Source organism: Oncorhynchus gorbuscha, linkage group LG07 (genome assembly GCF_021184085.1).
Source record: "Oncorhynchus gorbuscha isolate QuinsamMale2020 ecotype Even-year linkage group LG07, OgorEven_v1.0, whole genome shotgun sequence".
NCBI classification, from domain to species: domain Eukaryota; kingdom Metazoa; phylum Chordata; class Actinopteri; order Salmoniformes; family Salmonidae; genus Oncorhynchus; species Oncorhynchus gorbuscha.
The window spans coordinates 55,907,762-55,929,356 of NC_060179.1; the positions used below are offsets into that span (position 1 = coordinate 55,907,762).

A 21,595-nucleotide genomic window follows, 5' to 3' on the forward strand; every position below is an offset into this window, starting at 1 on the left:
ACAAATATCCAGTGGTGGAAGGAAAAAGTACCCCATTTTCATACTTGAGTAAAAGTTAAGTTACGTTACTAGAAAATGACTAAATTAAAAGTGAAAGTCACCCAGTAAAATACTACTTGAGTAAAAGTCTATATATACGTAAGTATCAAAAGTAAAAAAAAAAAATCTAAAATATACTTAAGTATCAAAAGTAAAAGTATCAATTATTTCAAATGTCTTATATTAAGCAAACCAGACAGCACGATTTAAAACAATGTAATTCTAATTTACAGAGAGCTAGTGTCACACTCCTACACTTAGTAATAATTTACTAATGAAGCATTTGTGTTTAGTGAGTCTGCCAGATCAGATGCAGTACGGATGACCAGGGATTTTCTTTTGATAAGTGTGTGAATTGGACCAGTTTCCTGTCCTGCTAAGCATTCAGAATGTAACAAGTACTTTTGGGTGTCAGGGAAAATGTATGGAGTAAAAAGTACATTATTTTCTTTAGGAATGTAGTGGAGTAAAAGTTGTCCAAAATATAAATAGCAAAGTACAGATACCCTCAAAAACGACTAAAGTAGTACATTAAAGTATTTTTACTTAAGTACTTTACACCACTGCAAATATCCATATATAATGACGTTCATGTTTTATTGTGCCCCATTGCGAAAGCAAGTGGAAGGATAACAGTGCACATATTAAGCAAAACCTGAGCTTTGATCTAGAATATAATACACATTTCAGAATAGTAAAGTAGTATATCAGTAGCCACCTTCACAGTAGGTGTAGAAGAGTTTATTATGCATTTCTCAATGTCACATACACCTCACTTTCACATACAGTACCTGTTAATTCTTCTGCAGGAAGAAATAACTGCACTCTTCCAGTGTAGACTTCTGATGCAAGTATAAGAAATGGGTCTGTAGTTTCAGGAACACAATAGGCCTATATGAATTTACACCAGAATAGACTGAATTACATACAGTGTGTGTGGATGACCCCCATCTCTGATTGAAACATGGTGTACATAGCATCACTGTGAATATGATTAATTGTGTTACATTGGCGATGACTTATAAAAGCTGTTTCCCCCATCCTATATCCCATTGGAGGGTATGTGAGTGGAATTAACGCCCTCGTTTTGCTGATCTCTCAGTTGCCACAATGTACAGCTTCCTCAATTACTTTATCAGCCACATCAAGGTGTGGCATCTGCTTGTGGCCCGCCCCCTACCGTTCATAATGGCCAAGTCTACTGTAAAACAATTTCCTATTCATAGGGGAGAAGAATTATGAAATATCTGTCATGAAAGTTTAAAAAAAAACTTTAATGAATGGTAGAACATAGTTTTTCAGTATTTAGAGTGTAGTGACTATTTGTCCGTTCTATGTTACTTCTATGGAATATTGCATCGCTATCTGTAGAATGCTCTGATGTTACTGCCTTCTTCTGGAGCGGCACTACCCGTGCTGTGATGGCGAGGAAACCCCGTTGACAAGGCACTGCTTTTTCATGACGGTGAGTTTCCCTTTGAGTGTATTATAATTTTGTGATAAAATTTCTAGGAAAAAACACACACAACCTCCTTCCTCCCTTCCTTCGGGGAGGGAAGAGAGTGAGAGTGGAGAGAAATCTATCTGAGACAGAACAGGGACAGTGAGAAAAATATGAGTGGGAGAGGGAGAAGAAGGAGGAGGAGGAGAAGGAGGGGGGAGCAAATTAAAAGTTGCCAAATGGAGATATTGGGTTTCAAGAGGAGTGAGACAGGAGTAAGGGTTTGCCTTCTTTCAGTCGTCTTTATGTTATGCTAATCGAAAAAAACACCTAGGTATCGACACTGTTTAGCCGTGTGAACGAATTCTATCCGACGATTCTAAATAGGCGACAACGGCTAGCTAACCTTGAACAGGCCGATGTTTACAAGTAAAAGTCCGCGGTCAAATAGCTAGCCCAAAGAGCTGTTTCCGAAGACTCCGCGCGCTCGTAAATTCCACGATTGAAATATGTCTGTTCAGCCAATCGAGAGAAATCTGACGTTTTGCATTGCATGCTGGCAGATGAGCTAAATAGGAGACAAATGGTAACCTCTGAAGTCTACCCCAGCACAGCAAAGAAAGAGAGCACGTCAGCGACCAGCTAGAGGCTGGGAGGACAGGCTTTTTGTGCTCGAATGCGATTATCATTGTCTGTCGATTCAGTCTATTTTTGGACATAAATCGCAAGCTGTACATCAGCTGGTGGTCTAAACGATGTTTCCAAAGCTTAAAACCGTGGCACGACTGTCGTTGCTAGCTGTTTGTCTGATGGCACATTGATGCTACAATTTGGGAGGGTGTCATTACTATTTCAAAATTCAATTGGAGCTAAATGTGTCTATTATTCTTTGGATAAACTGATTTATAAATTACTCCGACCCTGACTAGCCATATCGTCTTGTACGCCTACTCCGACCACTAATTTGGTGACTAAGCTAGGTGCAGGAGAGAGGAAACACCATATTTTCAATAGCTTGGGCAACTGGCAAGCTAACAACGTTTTAGCTAGCCGCTGCTTGTTTTCCACATGCTCAAAATTCTGTGAAATTTGGAAAATTTAACTAGCTAAATATTCCAGGATTTATTGAGTGCATTTCTGCCAGTTATTTGACACGTGTAGACATCCCCCCATTTAGTGGTGCTAGCTAATCCTGCCCCTATGACAAAATAACCCCAATGTTGAGAAGGGACCTCATTAGAGGTTAGCTAGCCGATTAGCCAACGTTAACCTGGTGGTGTCGTAGTTGTCAGCAAATATCTCAAAACGGACACACTTGAAGAGATCCTTCAAAGAGCACGTGTATCGGTGTAACTTGTGAAATAAAATATAGTTTTACTGTTTTATTCATTTTTTGTTGGTGGAAAGCTGAATATAAAGTGGCACTCTTAACTGCGTATGCTGGCAGCTAGCTAGATATCTGGGCTGCTAGCAAAAATACAGCTAGTTGTTTCACAATTCCAAAACAACCAGTTTTATTAACTATTAATCGTGTAATTCCCTACATTGAGCTACTCAATTGTAGCTGAGACATTTTATGACGCATTTTTCTTTTGCCTTATTAGGCTTGGTTCTTTCTCAACCAAAGATGGTGGCCGAGTCGCCATTTTGTTTTAACGACTGGTTAAATGTGTTCAAGAGCACAATGTTACATCACTGACTTGACACAATGTATCACATTTGTCATTCGACATGGCGTCGAATGAAAGACACAAAATAAGTCAAAAATGAAAATGTTGCTACCGTTGGACACATCACAGGCCCCCTACAGTGGCATACCATTTTCAAAACACCACCTTGTTTAGCCCAGGCATTGCAGCTCTGAATTAACAAAATACAACAGCTTCACCTTGAGAATATTCTAAGGCTACATTTACTGTTTTGCTCCTCATTGCTATTCACCACATTATTAACTGTTTTATGTCCCCTTTCACCACGATACAAAGCCAGCATCATTGGAGTTAGTTCTGTGGAATGTTGTTGGCTGTAAAACAAAGCAAATGCTTTGTAAACCCTCAACTCCCAAACAAACAACATTTTTAAAGGGAACAGGGTGGAGTTATTTACACTTTGATGACCATTTTCATTTAATGGGAGGTGACAGGAGAGTAGACCAATGTGCAGGAGAAGAGACAAGGGTAGGGGCGGGAGCTTCACTCTCAATACTGCACTTTTAAAACCATTGTTCTTAACTTCTCTCTTTCTGTGCCTCCCCCATCTCTCTTGTCTCTCACTCTGCCCACTACTCCATCACAGCAAATAAAAGGTGGTGGTTAATGAATGATTCCATGCTCGCTGTCAGAAAGCTGTGAGTGTTTTATTGCATCGTCAACTGTTACCACACCAGAGATAAGCATGCAGATACAGTCTGAGACACACACACACAGGAGGAGACTGAGGAGAGGATGGCTCATAATAATTTCTGGAATGAAGTGAATGGAAATATATTTAAAAAAAAATGTGTTTGATACCATTACATTATTTCTCAATTTCAATCATTACTATGAGCCCGTCCTCCCCAGGTGCCACTGTCCGCCTGTGACCCACCCAGCACGTCCTCTGTGTTGTCTCACTGTTTATGTCTCTGCATTACTTTCCGTAACTCTTTTGTGCTCACAAGCATTCATACGAATTGTTGCAGCAATGTAGAATAGTCAAGAGGTTTTAGAATAAGATCTTTTGCATTTATGAGCTTTTTAGCATAGTTGCAGTATACAGTTAAAATAGGATATCTCCCCCTTCCTCTTATCCTTTCCTCCATTACACCTCTTTCTACTCACTTCACTCCCCTGTCACTTCATCCCTCTCACTGCTCTCTCCTCACCCAGGTGTCATGGATGATGAGGACGATCGCCGTCTTCTGGATATTATAGGGTAAATCCATATAACACATAAATCACAAACACTATCTATAACACATCTAACACTAAGGCATTAGTAATGGCAAGTGGAACAGATAAATCTGGTGCCCAGGGGTTACGAATGTTAAATAATAATTATATCAATTTTTTTTCTAAAGTCAAATTCGGATGTTCTCTGACTGAAGCTCTCTCCCTCCTTCTGTCCTCCAGGGATGTGCAGGCGTTGAATGACTACCTCCACGGCTCCACCAACAAGTCTGTGAGTGTCTCCCCCTCTGGTCTACTAGTTCATCCATGCCCATTTCAAGTCATAGAATATTAGCACGCTGCTTTGCATACAGGTGAAGTGACGTGTTTTTTCTCCCTCAGATTGAGGAGGATGACGTGACGAACGCAGCTTACGGCTCTGCCGGAACCTTCTTCACCAGTAACACTGTGAGTAGAAATAAATCTGCACTTACCTGCTGGTAATGGGTTTATAAACTGATGGAGCCTCCATAGTTATAAAGTGTTCTCTTTCTCTCAGGCTGGCTCTAACTCCGGCCTCAAAGATGAAGAGTTTGAGGATTCAGCAGGGGTGGGCCTCCAGCTTTCCAGTAGCCTATCGTTCATTGAGGATGAGCTGGGGGGAGAAGCTTCTCCAGGAGGAATGGATCTTGGCGGAGGAGAGGACCAGCCCTTTGACATCCTGCAGAAGTCTCTCATGGAGGCAGACATCACTGAACAGACTCTGGAACAGGAGGCCATGCTAGACTCACAACCACCTCCACCTCCTCTCCCCTCGGCCCCCTCCCCATTCCCCCCCCAGCTGGTCTCGGGGGGGTACGGCAGCGGGGTCACCACATCGACTGCAGCTTTTCCCAGTGGTCAGTTCCTCCAGGGCGTGTCCCAGCTGCCTAATGGCCAGGCAGGGGGGCACATCCAGGTGTTGGGGTCCTTTGGCGGGGGAGGGGTCCAGCAGATCCTCCTCCGGCAGGGTGGTGGGGTAGGAGGGGCGGTGGGGGGAGTAGCTGCAGGGGGGCAGGTGTTTGCCACTCCCTCCCCAGTGGGCCAGGTGAACCAGGTAGGCTTGCCCTTTAAGAACATCCCCCTGCAGAATATCATCATCCAGAGAGGACCTGGGGGCGCCCAGGCCCTGGTCAGACCTATCCAGCCCAAACCCCTTCAAGCTGGGGCTCAGACAGTCTATAGCCTGGGACTCCAGACCACAACCACCACCATGGTTAACACCGCGGCCCAGGGACACTACACAGCTAACGGCTCCATCCTGGTCCACTCTCCCTTGGGGCAGCAGAACCAGGGACAGCAAGGCCAGGCCAACCTGCCCCCAGGGCAGTACCTGGTCCACCACAATGGCCCCTCAGACCCATCCCAATCAACCCTGCTAGCCAATCAGAACACAGTACAGCTCGTCGCCGGGCAGAACTTCACGGCGACGGCGGGAGGTCAGCTGATCCAGGTGGGAGGCAGCCAGGTGGGAGTAGGAGGAGCCATGACCCAAACATGGCAGAATTTTCCTGGTACGAACCCTGCCCCAGTACAGGCGGCATCAAACCAGGGGCGTCTGACGCTGGTTGGAACGGCGACTGGGGTTCGAGGGCAGGTGTCGGGCAGCCCAGTGCAGCGCCTCGTACTGTCTCAGACTCAGAACAGCAGCTCCCTCTCCCCCCTGTCCCTCTCTGGTACTGGTACTGCCTCACAGGAACAGGAGTACTCACAGGTATTAACTACAACTCTCTTCCTCACTTAATTATTACCTCTTTGTATCCGTTTCTATAATATGTTTTTGTTTGTTTTGTTCTCCAATTCCTCAGGACAAGCAGGCTCAGACACAGCTCGTCAACCTCCTTGGAAACAAAGGTTTGTGTTTGTGTTTTTGTGTGTTGTTGTTATAGATGTATATAAACCCCTCTCCTGACTTCTGTTTCTCATTTGTTTCCTAGCTGTGAAAACAATGACCTACATCAGCCAAGATGCCCCGCTAAACACGCAGGTATTATACATGTTACACTGTGTGTGTGAGGTCATGAAATGTTGTCAGCTGGTGATTGTCATGCCTGTCTCACAATAACTGATTAACTTTTAAGTAACATAAACTGTTTAAAATGTTTAACATATCCAGCTTCCATGCTTTGCTTACAATCCACTAATGCAGACCTTTGGAACATCTGAATTTTAAAAAGTCGAATAAATACATTTAATATAGCCTACACCATCACAATAAATCCATAATTTATTTTAGGAAGGTCTAAATATGTCGTCCTTATGTTATGCCGTATGACTGTGGGCTATGCTAGATCATTTAGCAGGCAAGATTTGCTTTACATTTTTGTGGCATTATTTTATAGTTAGAAGAATACAATTGAACATAGCTGAATAAAATTGAAAGGATATTTTTCTCAGGTAGTGCACACATGCAGCTATTCTGTGTTGAGTGGTTAACAAAGAAACCAGTCCTCCTATATGCTTCATTTAGAGTTATTTATGCAACTTTATTTGTGATACAAACATTGGGCTATATGTTTTGATTTCTAACACATTCTAAGGCTGCATGATGCTACTCTAATGATGATTTGAAAAAAGTCACATGAAAGGCAAGCGCAGGATTTCTTGCGCAGGCTGCACACACTTCATCAGTCTCTCATTCACAATTTGACAAGCACTGATAATATTCTCACCCATAAGATTATTCTTAGTAACATATTATTTAGAATGGCCCAGAAAAAAAAAACATGTCATCCGTAGCCTGCACTTGTCACGCCCTGACCATAGAGAGCCTTTGTTTTTCTATGGTATAGTAGGTCAGGGCGTGACTGGGGGGGTTTTCTAGTTATTATTTTCTATGTGGGGTTCTAGTTTAGTTTTTCTATGTTGGTGTTTGGTATGATTCCCAATTAGAGGCAGCTGCCTATCGTTGTCTCTAATTGGGGATCATATTTAAGTAGCATTTTGTCCACCTGTGTTTTATGGGATATTGTTTTGAGTTAGTGTATGTTACGGTTTGTTGTTTGTTTCGTGCCAGGTAGGCTACACTATTTTTGAAGTGTATGTGCTTAAATTTTAAGCAATAAATATGGCAGCATGAGAAAGCTGGCATCCTCTTTTTAAATAGTGTTCAGTCAAAACTATGTTTTCACACGTGATTGAACAAAGCTTATAAGAACACATGTTTCACTAGGCTCTAGGCTATGGGCTCTCCAACTGTGTTCCAGGGGTCTTGGGACTATAGGCTACGTTTGAGGTTATTTAGCCACTTTAGTTGTGATACAAACCTTATAAGAACATATAGGCCCATGGGCTAAGATACATGATGCATGAGATGATTTGAAAAAGTTGTGCTGTTTCTGGCCTTAGACTGCACACGCTTGGCATCATTCACAAGTGATATTCTCACCCATCAGACTATTTTCAATTTAATCTTGTCTTTACAAATATTATTTAGTATATGTGTGAAATTAGTTTAGATTTAGAATGGGCCATTATCATTCACGGAACAGAGGCAGGGTCAAAAAATACATGTAATCTGTCATGAAATGAAACCTTTATTTAACCAGGCAAGCCAGTTAAAAATACATCCTTATATACAATGACGGCCTACCGGGGATCAGTGGGTTAACTGCCTCGTTCAGTGGCAGAACGACAGATTTGTACCGTGTCAGCTCGGGGATTCGATCCAGCAGCCTTTCTGGTTACTTGCCCAACACTCTAACCACTAGGCTATGCACTTGAATAGCCAATGGAAGAAGCTTTTCCCATGGTTCATTTTCATGCTAGTCAGGTAGGCACGCCCCCCGATTTATAAAGTGAAGCGATGTGCTTGATATTAGGAAAGTTGAGAAATAAATATAGTAGGCCTAGCCTATAGAAAGCGGATGGGATCCTCTTCTTTTTAATAGTGGCCTATAGAAATATTGCGAACCATGGGTTTGAACCATGGGTTTACAGACCTGTGTGGTGGTGATGATGATGATATTGAAATATGTCTCTTGTAGGTCAGTGCTCAGAAGAGGCCGGCCCCTCAGCAGCTCACCAGAGGAGGAATGTAAGTACTGTATGTGTATAGATGCCGTGTGTGTGTGTGCATTCAGTGCTCTTGTGAAAGTCTACACACCCCTTGCACAGTTTTCAAATTTTGCTGCCTTATAGGTCCAATGCATCTGTTTTTATCTCGATATCAAATCATTTCTGGGTAACAATTAAGTGCCTTACTGTGATTGTTTTCAATTATAATGGTCAAAAAGAAACAAAATAGCAAGAATGGCTCTCTTGAGTGTTGAGTGTTCCTGTATTGTCCAGTCTCCACCCTGACTTACATCTTCTTAAAATAACCTGAGGCAAGGTTTGAATATTGCTGTCCATCAATGATTCCCTACCAAATGTACTGAGCTTGAGCAATTTTGACAAAAAACAATGGATGTACGTTGCCTTAAGAGTTGAGCAAGGTTGGTAGAATCTTATTCAAAATGATTCACAGCTATAATGGCTGCCAAAGATGCTTCCACTAAGCATTAACTCTGGGGTATGAAGACATGCAATCAATACATCCTCATTTTCCATTTCATAGTCATTTGTAGAATTTTCTGTGATTTTTCTTTCACTTTGGATTGGTTTTCATTTAATCGTTTTTAGAGAGAATTTTAAGGCAGTAAAATGTGAAGACTGTGCAAGGGGTGTGTAGACTTTAACTAGGGGCTGGATATGTGCGTGTCAGTGGTGTACCGCAGTTTTGCTGGGCACCCCCTTGGGGGGCTGCTGGAGTGTGTGTGTGTGTGTGTAATAAGTGTACTATGTGTGTCTCCCCAGGATGCTACAGCAGTTGAGGATGGATCATTCGGGGGTTCTGTCACCTGACATCGCCCGCTTTACCTCATTGGATGACGCACTGCACAGACTCCTCCCCTACCACGTGTTCCATGGAGCTCCGCCCAACAGGGAAGAGTTTTCCCAAGGTCAGCTGTTTGTTCACCCGCCCGGAGGTGCATATGCGACAGCCCAAAGTCAGACACTAACACGGAGCCCAAATCGGCTGCGCGCGCGCATACATTTATTTTGTCCCCCCACATCAAAAAAATCACTACACCCAGGTTAAAATATCAAAACAAACTCTGAACTAATTACATTAATTTGGCTATAGGTCAAAAGCATTAAACATTTATGGCAATTTAGCTATCTAGCTTGCACTTGGCTTGATGTTGCTAGCTAATTTGTCCTGGGATATGAACATTGAGTTGTTATTTTACCTGAAATGCACAAGGTCCTCTACTCCGACAATTAATCCACAAATAAAACGGTCAACCGAATCGTTCTCGTCATCTCTCCTCCTTCCAGGTTTTTTATTCTTTGAACTTATATGGTGATTGGCATCTAAACTTTCATAGTATTACCACGACGACCGACAACACAGTTAGTCTTTCAATCACCTACGTGGGTATAACCAATGAGATGGTACGTGGGTATCTGCTTCTATAAACTAATGAGGAGATGGGAGAGGCAGGACTTGCACTGCGATCTGCATCACAAATAGAACTGACTTCTATTTTAGCCCTTGGCAACGCAGACCGCGAGCAGTGTGGGTGCAATAATGGAATAATATAGATTTCTACATTTATTTTGCAACGCTCGCGCATGCGATGTGAGCGGTGTAGTCAGGGTATAATGTGGTTTTCCAACAGCAAGGCTCAAATCAACATGGCAGTTTATGAAATGGTTTTGTTAGAATGTCAAAATAATCATCTAACCCCCATATCACACAAACTGAAATCATAATATAATATTGTTTCACATTGTATAATCGATTAGTGAGAGAGAGACTCAAATATCACATTTATTTGAATGTATCCGCTGTACACATAAATTCTGGCAAATTTGTTCCTGTTTCAGTCATGTATTTGTGTGGGTAAAACATAAACACCCTAATGATTGGTTGACAATAGAGCCTCCCACAATGCATGCAGTTGGGGAAAAGCAACGTCATCAACTTTGATGATTTTCGTAAAGTTCATGGCGTTGACATGTTGGTGTGACGCTGCTTGCTTAGCGAGTACCACTTCCTCCTGATTTGGCTCACACTGAGGCTTGAACCTTGGACCTGTGCCTTGCTAGCACATGTGACCGCTCTCCTGAAGTGTCTTACCAGTCGGCCCCACTCAAATAGCTAGCTATTTGCTGGCGTAAGTAGGGACACTTCAGGCTGAGGAGTACATTTTATACATCTCATGTGCTACGTAGGTGGCAGTCGGACAATTCTTGTCCCCAGAATGCAACACTTTGAATGGCGGTGACCAACGATGCTCACCGACTTGACAAAAGTGATCTGCTCGCGCATTAAGATGGGCATGATGCAATGCTTTGCTCTCACACAGTCACCCAGAGTATCTGCGCTTCTGCACGGGTGCGCTTCACCCTGCTACAACGTGGTAGTTACAGGATCAACACAGCTGAGGGTTTAGCCTTGCGCTTCAACGCTCCAGGTTGTTGCGGAAATTGACCCACTACTACTGTTTAAGTTGTGCACCTACGTCATCTCCCTAAATCTACCTTTAATCAAAGGTAGGCTCAATTCAATCAATCCCTATCCCAGTCTGCTGTTCCCACATGCTTCAAGAGGGCCACCATTGTTCCTGTTCCCAAGAAAGCTAAGGTAAACTGAGCTACACGACTACCGCCCCGTAGCACTCACTTCCGTCATCATGAAGTGCTTTGAGAGACTAGTAAAGGACCATATCATCTCCACCCTACCTGACACCCTAGACCCACTTCAATTTGCTTACCGCCCAAATAGGTCCACAGACGATGCAATCTCAACCACACTGCACACTGCCCTAACCCATCAAGACAAGAGGAATACCTATGTGAGAATGCTGTTCATCGACTACAGCTCGGCATTTAACACCATAGTACCCTCCAAGCTCGTCATCAAGCTCGAGACCCTGGGTTTCGACCCCGCCCTGTGCAACTGGGTACTGGACTTCCTGACGGGCCGCCCCCAGGTGGTGAGGGTAGGCAACAACATCTCTACCCCGCTGATCCTCAACACTGGGGCCCCACAAGGGTGCGTTCTGAGCGCTCTCCTGTACTCCCTGTTCACCCACGACTGCGTGGCCACGCACGCCTCCAACTCAATCATCAAGTTTGCGGATGACACAACAGTGGTAGGCTTGATTACCAACAACGACGAGACGGCCTACAGGGAGGAGCTGTGGGCCCTCGGAGTGTGGTGTCAGGAAAATGACCTCACACTCAACGTCAACAAAACTAAGGAGATGATTGTGGACTTCAGGAAACAGCAGAGGGAACACCCCCCTATCCACATCGATGGAACAGTAGTGGAGAGGGTAGCAAGTTTTAAGTTCCTCGGCATACACATCACAGACAAACTGAATTGGTCCACCCACACAGACAGCATCGTGAAGAAGGCGCAGCAGCGCCTCTTCAACCTCAGGAGGCTGAAGAAATTTGGCTTGTCACCAAAAGCACTCACAAACTTCTACAGATGCACAATCGAGAGCATCCTGGCGGCTGTATCACTGCCTGGTACGGCAACTGCTCCGCCTACAACCGTAAGGCTCTCCAGAGGGTAGTGAGGTCTGCACAACGCATCACCGGGGGCAAACTACCTGCCCTCCAGGACACCTACACCACCCGATGTTACAGGAAGGCCATAAAGATCATCAAGGACAACAACCACCCGAGCCACTGCCTGTTCACCCCGCTATCATCCAGAAGGCGAGGTCAGTACAGGTGCATCAAAGCTGGGACCGAGAGACTGAAAAACAGCTTCTATCTCAAGGCCATCAGACTGTTAAACAGCCACCACTAACATTGAGTGGATGCTGCCAACACACTGACACTGACTCAACTCCAGCCACTTTAATAATGGGAATTGATGGGAAATGATGTAAAATATATCACTAGCCACTTTAAACAATGCTACCGAATATAATGTTTACATATCCTACATTATTCATCTCATATGTATATGTATATACTGTACTCTATCATCTACTGCATCTTTATGTAATACATGTATCACTAGCCACTTTAACTATACCACTTTGTTTACATACTCATCTCATATGTATATACTGTACTCGATACCATCTACTGTATCTTGCCTATGCCGCTCTGTACCATCACTCATTCATATATCTTTATGTACATTTTCTTTATCCCCTTACACTTGTGTGTATAAGACAGTAGTTTTGGAATTGTTAGTTAGATTACTTGTTGGTTATTAGTGCATTGTCGGAACTAGAAGCACAAGCATTTCGCTACACTCGCATTAACATCTGCTAACCATGTGTATGTGACAAATAAAATTTGATTTGATTTTAAACTTGACCTATCACGTTATGTATTACTGCCCCACAGTGGCAAGAAGTGACCTCCCAAAAAACACAACTATACAACACATACAGTTGGAAGTTTACATACACTTAGGTTGGAGTCATTAAAACTTGTTTTTCAACCACTCCACAAATTTCTCATTAACACTATAGTTTTGGCAAGTCAGTTAGGACATATACTTTGTGCATGACACAATTATTTTTTCCAACAATTGTTTAAGGTGTCAATTCCAGTGGGTCAGATTAACATACACTAAATTGTCTGTGCCTTTAAACAACTTGGAACATTCCAGAAAATTATGTCATGGCTTTAGAAGCTTCTGATAGGATAACTGACATCATTTGAGTCAATTGGAGGTGTACCTGTGGATGTATTTCAAGGCCTACCTTCAAACTCAGTGCCTCTTTGCTTGACATCATGGGAAAATCAAAATAAATCAGTCAAGACCTCCGAAAACAAATTGTAGACCTCTACAAATCTGGCTTATCCTTGGGAGCAATTTACAAACACCTGAAGGTACCACGTTCATCTGTACAAACAATAGTACGCAAGTATAAACACCAAGGGACCACGCAGCCGTCATATCGCCCAGGAAGGAGACGCGTTCTGTCTCTAGAGATGAACATACTTTGTTGCGAAAAGTGCAAATCAATCACAGAACAACAGCAGAGGACCTTGTGAAGATGCTGGAGGAAATGGGTACAAAAGTATCTGTATCCACAGTAAAATGAGTCCAATATCGACATAACCTGAAAGGCCGCGCAGCAAGGAAGAAGCCACTCCTCCAAAACCGCCATAAAAAAGCCAGTCTACGGTTTGCAACTGCACATGGGAACAAAGATCGTACTTTTTGGAGAAATGTTCTCTGGTCTGATGAAACAAAAATAGAACTGTTTGGCCATAACAACCATTGTTATGTTTGTAGGAAAAAGGGGGAAGCTTGCAAGCCGAAGAACACCATCCCAACCGTGAAGCACGGGGGTGGCAGCATCATTTGTGGGGGTGCTTTGCTGCATCAGGGACTGGTGCACATCAGAAAATAGATGGCTTCATAAGCAAGGAAAATTATGTGGATATCTCAAGACATCAGTCAGGAAGTTAAAGCTTGGTTGCAAATGGACCTTCCAAATGGAGAATGACCCCAAGCATTCTTCCAAAGTTGTGGCAAAATGGTTTAAGGACAACAAAGTCAAGGTATTGGAGTGGCCCTCACAAATCCCTGACCTCAATCCTATAGAACATTTGTGGGTAGAACTGAAAAAGTGTGTGCGAGCAAGGAGGCCTACAATCCTGACTCAGTTACTCCAGCTCTGTCTGGAGGAATGGGCCACAATCCACCCAACTTATTTTGGAAGCTTGTGGAAGGCTACACGAAACATTTGACCCAAGTTTAACAATTTAAAGGCAATGCTACCAAATACTAATTGAGTGTATGTAAACTTCTGACCCACTGGGAATGTGATGAAAGAGATAAAAGCTGAAATAAATCATTCTCACTAATATTATTCTGACATTTCACATTCTTAAAATAAAGTAGTGATCCTAACGGACCTAAGACAGATCATTTTTACGAGGATTAAATGTCAGGAATTGTGAAACTGAGTTTAAATGTATTTGGCTATGTAAACTTACGACTTCAGCCGTGCGTGGCTTCTAGCCTCCCCTGCATACAGTAGATAGGCGACTTTCTTTACTAACACTAAAACAAAAACTGAAACTACAAAAAATATAACTGTTTTTATAGAACTTAAGCTAAATAAAAACTAGTAAAGTGGATCTGCAAAACTGAATTTCAAATAAAAAATGGCAAACTAAAAGAAAAGAGAAACGCAAAACTATAATAACCTTAATTCCTAATGTGATGTGTGGACTTGGTAATCACAATTTAGGCTAATAATATAACTCAATCACTGTTTGTAAAAATGCATGAGCACGTAGTGATGTAGAGTTGGCCTAGCCTATAAATACAATTTTATTTGTCACATGCTTCATAAACAACAGGTGTAGACTAACAGTGAAATGCTAACTTATGGGTCCTTTTCCAACATTGCAGAGTTAAAGATAAAATAAATTACAATAATGACAAAAAATAACAATAATGACAAAAAATAACTAATGACAAAAAATAACATGTCATTAAAAATACAGGGAATACCAGTACTGAGTCGATGTACAGGAGTACGAGGTAATTGAGGTAGCTATGTACATATAGGTAGTGGTAAAATGACTAGGCAAGTAGTAGCAGCAGCATATGTGGTGAGTGTGTGGCATCAGTATGCATGTGTGTGCGGGCGTATGTATGTGTTGTGGTGTCAGTGTAAGTACAGTCCAGTGTGTGTGCATAGAGACAGTGTAAGTACAGTCCAGTGTGTGTGCATAGAGACAGTGTAAGAGAGTTAGTGCAAAAAAAAAAAGGTAAATGCAGGTTGTCCAGGTAGCCATTTGATGCGCTATTTAGCGGTCTTGTTTAGCTGTCTTATGGCTTGGGGGTGGAAGCTGTTCAGGGTCCTGTTGGTTCCAGATTTTGTGCACTGTAACCGCTTGCTAACAATTTATGGCTTGAGGGGGAATGTTGATCAATCTAATGTTCTAATACACTCGTTGATATTGAATAATAGAATATTAGTTTCCATGTTAAAAATTATACATTATTGGGTCCATTTGTTGAAATTGAACAATAGAAAATTGGTTGAAATTGTTTACATTTCTTATTTTTCTACCATGTAAAATGTTCTATTTGACCTTTTGACCTGAAAGTTGAAATATTAGCGTGGCTGGAAAATTGGTTCAAGTGGATGCTACCATTTCAGTGCGGGGAAGATTCACCTCGTCTACACTGTAAAGTAGTAAATTAATGTGGTCCTTGGAGTCTCACACATACTGTGATTATTTATTTTATATATAGCTTATGATCATTGATCTAATAAGCCTATTTAGATAAATGTATTATTTAAATATATTCAAACAGCGCTTAAAATGAGCTACTTTGCCTCTCCTCCCACAGACACGTTTGCGTAAAATCCCTGCTTCACTCCTCCCACATCTGTTGGATATAATGCAGATAGGCTATAGTCTAATTAACATTCACTTTCCCACTATAATATACTATTAGCCTACAAGTTAGGATAGTGGGGTGCAAAATAGCGGTGTTGTAGTGAATTTGGAGGGCAGCTCAACATGAGACACATACACACGATCCCAATATACAGTAATTTGTTTCATTGGGTGTGCTCATGTAGCCTACTAGCCTCCAGTCGCTAGAAGGATAGTTGCCATAAAGGGGTAATACTACTGTTAAAACTGTAATATGTAACTTTTTGGGCAACCTGACCAAATTGACATAGAAATGTGAGTTATAGATCTGTCATTTTCATTGAAAGCAAGTTTAAGAAGCAGTAGATTGGTTCTATGTGCGCTATGTCTATGCTTCCAGTTAAGTTTAGCATTTGTGCATTTGACTTTTGGTTTTGTAGACCAGCTTAAAAGATCTGAAAATACAATATTTTTGGTTATTTGGTTAGTTCACAGAGATTTAGATGTACAATGATTCTTTACACTATACATTGCTTAGTTTGCATAAATTCAGTTTGTGACAAAACATCTTCACAGTCAGTTTTTTTGGTTGTCCGAGAATGCCAAGGGTGTGCAAAGCTGTCATCAAGGCAAAGGGTGGCTATTTGATGAATCTCAAATCTAAAAAATATTTTGATTTGTTTAACACTTTTTTTGGTTACTACATTATTCATTATGTGTTATTTCATAGTTTTGATGTCTTCATTATTATTCTACAATGTAGAAAATAGTAAAAATAAAGAAAAACCCTTGAATGAGTAGGTGTTCTTAAACTTTTGACCTGTATTATATATATTTGTATTGATTGTAAAAACACAAGCAAATTAGCTTCAAGTGATTTTAATTTCAGAAATCTGTTCTAAAGTATTGCCACACGTAGTAGTATAGAGAGAGAGAGAGAGAGAGAGACACTCAGTGGACAGTTTTTTTTATAAAAAAAATAAATAATAATTACACAACCCTGTTCACGAAAATGATTAGCTCCTACAGAGTGAGTCACATGGGCGTGGCTTGCTATATAGAGCATTCAGTTATTATTCGATTGAACGTTTGAATGGGCAAAACGAGTGACCTAAGTGTGGTATGATCATTGGTGCCAGGCATGCTGGTCCCAGTATTTCTGAAACAGCCGGCCTCCTGGGCTTTTCACGTACGATAGTGTCTAGGGTCTCCCGAGAATGGAGCGACAAAACACATCCAGTCAGCGGCAGTCCTGTGGGCAAAAACAGCTCGTTGATGAGAGGTCGAAGGAGAATGGCAAGAATTGTGCAAGCTAACAGGCAGTACACAAACGCAGCATAACCGTGGTGTTCAGAACAGCATCTCAGAACGCACAACTTGTCGCTCCTTGTCACGGATGGGCTATTACAGCAGACGACCACACTGAGTTCCACTCCTATTAACTAAAAATAAGAAGAAGCACGTGATCACCAAAACTGGATAATTGAGGAGTGGAAAACTATCTCCTGGTCCGACAAATTCAGGTTCATGTTGCGTAATGCGGTTGGCGGAGTCAGGATTTGGCGTAAGCAGCTGAGTCCATGGCCCCATCCTGCCTGGTGTCAACAGTACAGGCTGGTGGCGGTGGTGTAATGGTATGGGGAATGTTTTCCTGGCACACGTTAGGTCCCTTGATACTTGTTGAGCAATGGTTCCATTCCCTGAAGAATTTGGGCTGTTCTGGAAACAAAGGGGGTTCCGACCCGGTACTAGATGGGTTTACCTAATAAACTGGCCACTGAGTGTATGTGATCGTTTTCAAATATGTAAGCAAGGTTTTAAATGATTATGTTTTAGTCAAATATTTTATCGGTTTTGGCTTCTTGTGGTCAATTTGCAGGCTACAAGAGAAAATCTTCCTGCGGGCCCTTCCTGCTGGAGGCAATGTGATTTTAAAAACAATCCACAGCTTGTTTTTTTCAAAGAAGCTCATAATCCTTTGTGGCCAAATTATGCATTCTGGTGCTGTAGCCTATTTTTGATGTTTTAATTTATTTATGTAATATACTATTTAGGCTTTAATTATGGCAATTGAATTCAATATGCTTTAGGGAAAGCTTAGCCATATGCCTTTGTTGCCCGAGAATACCAGAGGTGTCTTTAATGATAGAATGAATGCTTCAATCTAGTTTACACTGTTAAAGTTTTTCATCTCTCATTCTCTTAAGCAGTTAAGATGTTTAAGGACCGGGGACAAAATGCAATTACAAAAATAATAATTAACAAATGACATCAGTTTAACTGGTTTTAAGGAAATTAAATGCTGTGAAAACAACCAAACATGTTTCTGATAAGATGTCAGTTCGTCTAGGATGCATATTTTATGTGGTTGGAATAAGATCGGCTTTTATGACGCTGATAAGGATAGGGACCGTCTGTAAAGGTGCAATCTCTCATTCACATTCTCTCAAGAGGCTGAATGAAATAAATCATATTTCTCCACTCCTGTTCATGAGTCAAAATGTAGGTTTTTTATATGAATTGGTATAGTGTCTCACAATCATTACACAGAACGTAGCTGCCACTGCAATCATCCTCTTTTACCTCTTCACCAAATCTTCCCCATACATTAGGCTACCTACTGTTCTGACCCTCCTATTTATTTTCAACTCTCCATTTCGCAGCTTTTCTCTTATTGAATTCAACTCAGACTTTTTGTCTCAGTGGATCGACGTTAACTTTTTCTGCCCAAGTTCCCAAAACATTTGGCAATTGGTGTGTATTTGTAAACTTACAGTTAGTCCCTAAATAAAAACCTCAATGTAGCCTATAGATATGAACTGCGCAATAATGATACATTTATGGATTTTTAATACATTGTTTTCTCTTTATTCAACCCGCCCGCCACCCACCCTTCATCCACGCCATATTTCATGACCCTAAACCCGTCCGCCCTGCGGACATAACCGCCGGGACTGCAGGTTGTGTGTCAACCCATGCACCACTAGTGTGTGTGTGTGTCTGTGTAACCACTGTATTCTGTCTCTTAACAGTGGATGATGAGTTTGAGTCGACGGCGACTCAGGTGTTGAAGAGGACCCAGGTCATGATCAACAAATACAGACGACTGCTGATGGTGGAGGCTGAGGTGAGTACGCACACACACAATTATTTTGAATCTTTGAAAAGTGTTGTGCTAACAGGAAGTCCCTTCCCCTCCCTGCAGCGCTCCAGTCCCTCCTCAGAGATGGTGATGATTGACAGGACCTTCAACCAAGAGGAGCGCCAGAACCTGACACAAGACAAACGTATGATACTGGTGGACCCAGGTGAGGAGGTGGGACTTGGCAGGGGTGTGGACCATTGAGCAAGTATGGACCATTGTTTTTTCTCATCATCTCTCTCTCTCCCTCCATAGATGGCTTCTTGGAAGATTTCTGCTGTGGGGTGAAGACATCTCCCCTCTCTCTACCCTGCCTCCCCTTGGACCCTCTCTCCACCCCCTCGTCCAGCCACGGCGGTATACAGACGGGGAGGGGGGTGACCACAGACCCCCCTTACAGGACAGACCCCCAGTCAGGCTATGGAGACCCGGGGGGAGGAGGGAGAGGAGGAATAGACTCTTTTAAGAGTATCATGGACCAGAGGAGGACTCAACATAGCAACTATGGAAACAAAGCTGCCTCTAGCAACCACAGCAACTATCACCATGGCAATGTGGCTGCTACTGCCACAGTCGCGATGTCGACAGAGCCGGTACAGACTCAGTTCCTGTCTCACCTGTCCTCCTCTCACCCCCAGGCCCCCCTGCCCCTCCCTTCCACCCTGCCCGACACAGACTCGGTTCTAGAGGCAGCTGTGAACAGCATTCTAGAATGTTAGACAGACAGATTTGACAGACGGACGTGCCACCATTCCATCTCTCTCATCCCCCTCCATCCTTTGCCCCGCCGGCTCATTCTTGGGGCTACATGTTTGTTATTGTTTATTTTCTTATTTTCCTCTCCCATTGTCAGTCCTTTTCAACCAGCTCTGAGTTAGTTACAGTCATAGAAATATAATCTAGATTATTTTTCTATGGTTAAAGTACTATGGTTACTGTAGGACAACCAGGGGTCATGACCTGTGTTACATCATGTCCTGTCGGGTGTGAGCCGGAAGAAGATATCAACCCCCTGAACCCCAACTTTAGCCACGTGCAATTATGCTGAAGTTTAAGGAGGAAGAATATGATGACGATGATGATTCTGTGCCTGAGAAATTCTATGTTGTCCTTCAAATGTTTACATGAAGAAGCCTTGTAAGAAATGTCCTTTAATTTTTGCACCTGACATTACACACCTTCACGCACTGAGTATAACAAACATTAGGAACACCCCCCTCCATGATAACAGCCTCAATTCGTCGGGGAATGACTATAAGGTGTCGAAAGCGTTCCACAGGGATGCTGGCCCATGTTGACTCTAATGCTTCCCACAGTTGTGTCAAGTTGACTGGGATGACCTTTGGGTGGTGGAACATTCTTGATACACATGGGGAACTGTTGAGCGTGAAAAATCCAGCAGTGTTGCAGTTTTTGACAGAGACCGGTGTGCCTGGCACAATACAACCATACCTCGTTCAAAGGCACTTACGTTTTTGGTCTTCTGAATGGCAAACATACACAATCCATGTCTCAAGGCTTAAAAATACTCCTCCCCTTCATCTACACTGATTGAAGTGGATTTAAGTGACATAATTAAGGGATCATAATTTTCACCTGGATTCACCTGGTCAGTCTTATGGAATGGAAAGAGCAGGTGTTCTTAATGTATTGTATACTCAGTGTATAATACCATAGTCATTTGATGGATTTGACAACTACAATAAATATATTGTTCTTTTTCTGTTCTATACTTCAGTTTTCATAGTCAAGCCAGAGAGACTCACTCACACTGAGTGTCTTAACTACTAAAGCAGCTTTTGGTTTTCTTGTCAGTTTTTTAAAATGTATCTTTGACATTTTTCTTATGTACCTTAAAGGTATGTGATGCCCCTCCGCGCGTGCACACACACACACACACACACACACACACACACACACACACACACACACACACACACACACACACACACACACACACACACACACACACACACACACACACACACACACACACACACACACACACACACACACACACACACACATTTTGTTCTTCTATCCTCGTGGGGACCTAAATTTAATTTCCATTCCAAATCCTATTTTACCTAACTTTAACCCCTAAACATTTGTTGAGTTCGGGTTCTGGGCATGTGACAAAGTTTGATTTGAACTCCTAACTCCTAAACCTAATTGTAACCATAATTGTAACCATAACCCCTAAACTTAAAATAGCCTTTGTCCTCATGTACCCACAAGGGATAAAACATATATTTTATTTACTTGTGGGGACTTTTGGGGGTTTTAGGTCCCCACAAGGATAGAAAAACCAACCCACACATCAAACACACACATTTTGTTCTATCTTCATGGGGACCTAAAATTAATTTCCATTCAAAATCCTATTTTTCCTGACCTTAACCTGGAACCCAAACCCTGAACCTAATCCCTTACCCAAACCCTGAACCTAATCCCTTACCCAAACCCTGAACCTAATCCCTTACCCAAACCCTGAACCTAATCCCTTACCCAAACCCTGAACCTAATCCCTTACCCAAACCCTGAACCTAATCCCTTACCCAAACCCTGAACCTAATCCCTTACCCAAACCCTGAACCTAATCCCTTACCCAAACCCTGAACCTAGTCCCTTACCCAAACCCTAATTGTAAGCATAACCCTAAACCTAACCTCTAAGCTTAAAATAGCATTTGTC

The 21,595-nt window shown here is 42.3% G+C and overlaps 1 protein-coding gene across 4 annotated transcripts; it reads left to right on the plus strand.

Moving 5' to 3' along the window:
• The first annotated feature begins 1,211 nt into the window (after positions 1–1,211).
• On the plus strand, positions 1,212–20,221 carry LOC124040075 (BRD4-interacting chromatin-remodeling complex-associated protein-like). 4 transcript variants are annotated; one of them, XM_046356860.1, is made up of 13 exons: positions 1,212–1,504; positions 3,776–3,827; positions 4,348–4,393; positions 4,591–4,639; positions 4,750–4,815; positions 4,907–6,100; positions 6,195–6,240; positions 6,324–6,373; positions 8,373–8,422; positions 9,184–9,329; positions 18,792–18,886; positions 18,965–19,067; positions 19,157–20,221. In XM_046356860.1, the coding sequence occupies exons 2-13, from the start codon at positions 3,800–3,802 to the stop codon at positions 19,618–19,620; spliced, it is 2,337 nt and encodes a 778-aa protein (XP_046212816.1). In that variant the 5' UTR covers positions 1,212–1,504; positions 3,776–3,799; the 3' UTR covers positions 19,621–20,221. The 4 variants fall into 4 exon arrangements, with proteins under 4 accessions (XP_046212816.1, XP_046212818.1, XP_046212817.1 ...); XM_046356861.1 differs by lacking the exon at positions 1,212–1,504 and adding an exon at positions 1,616–1,755; XM_046356862.1 differs by lacking the exon at positions 3,776–3,827.
• The last annotated feature ends 1,374 nt before the right edge of the window (positions 20,222–21,595 follow it).

Coding starts and splice junctions, on each gene's coding strand:
- LOC124040075 (XM_046356860.1), top strand. CDS start 3,800: ATGATTCCATGCTCGCTGTCAGAAAGCT. Junction 6,374..8,372: donor ATGCCCCGCTAAACACGCAG/GTATTATACATG, acceptor TGTCTCTTGTAG/GTCAGTGCTCAGAAGAGGCC. Junction 8,423..9,183: donor CAGCTCACCAGAGGAGGAAT/GTAAGTACTGTA, acceptor GTGTCTCCCCAG/GATGCTACAGCAGTTGAGGA.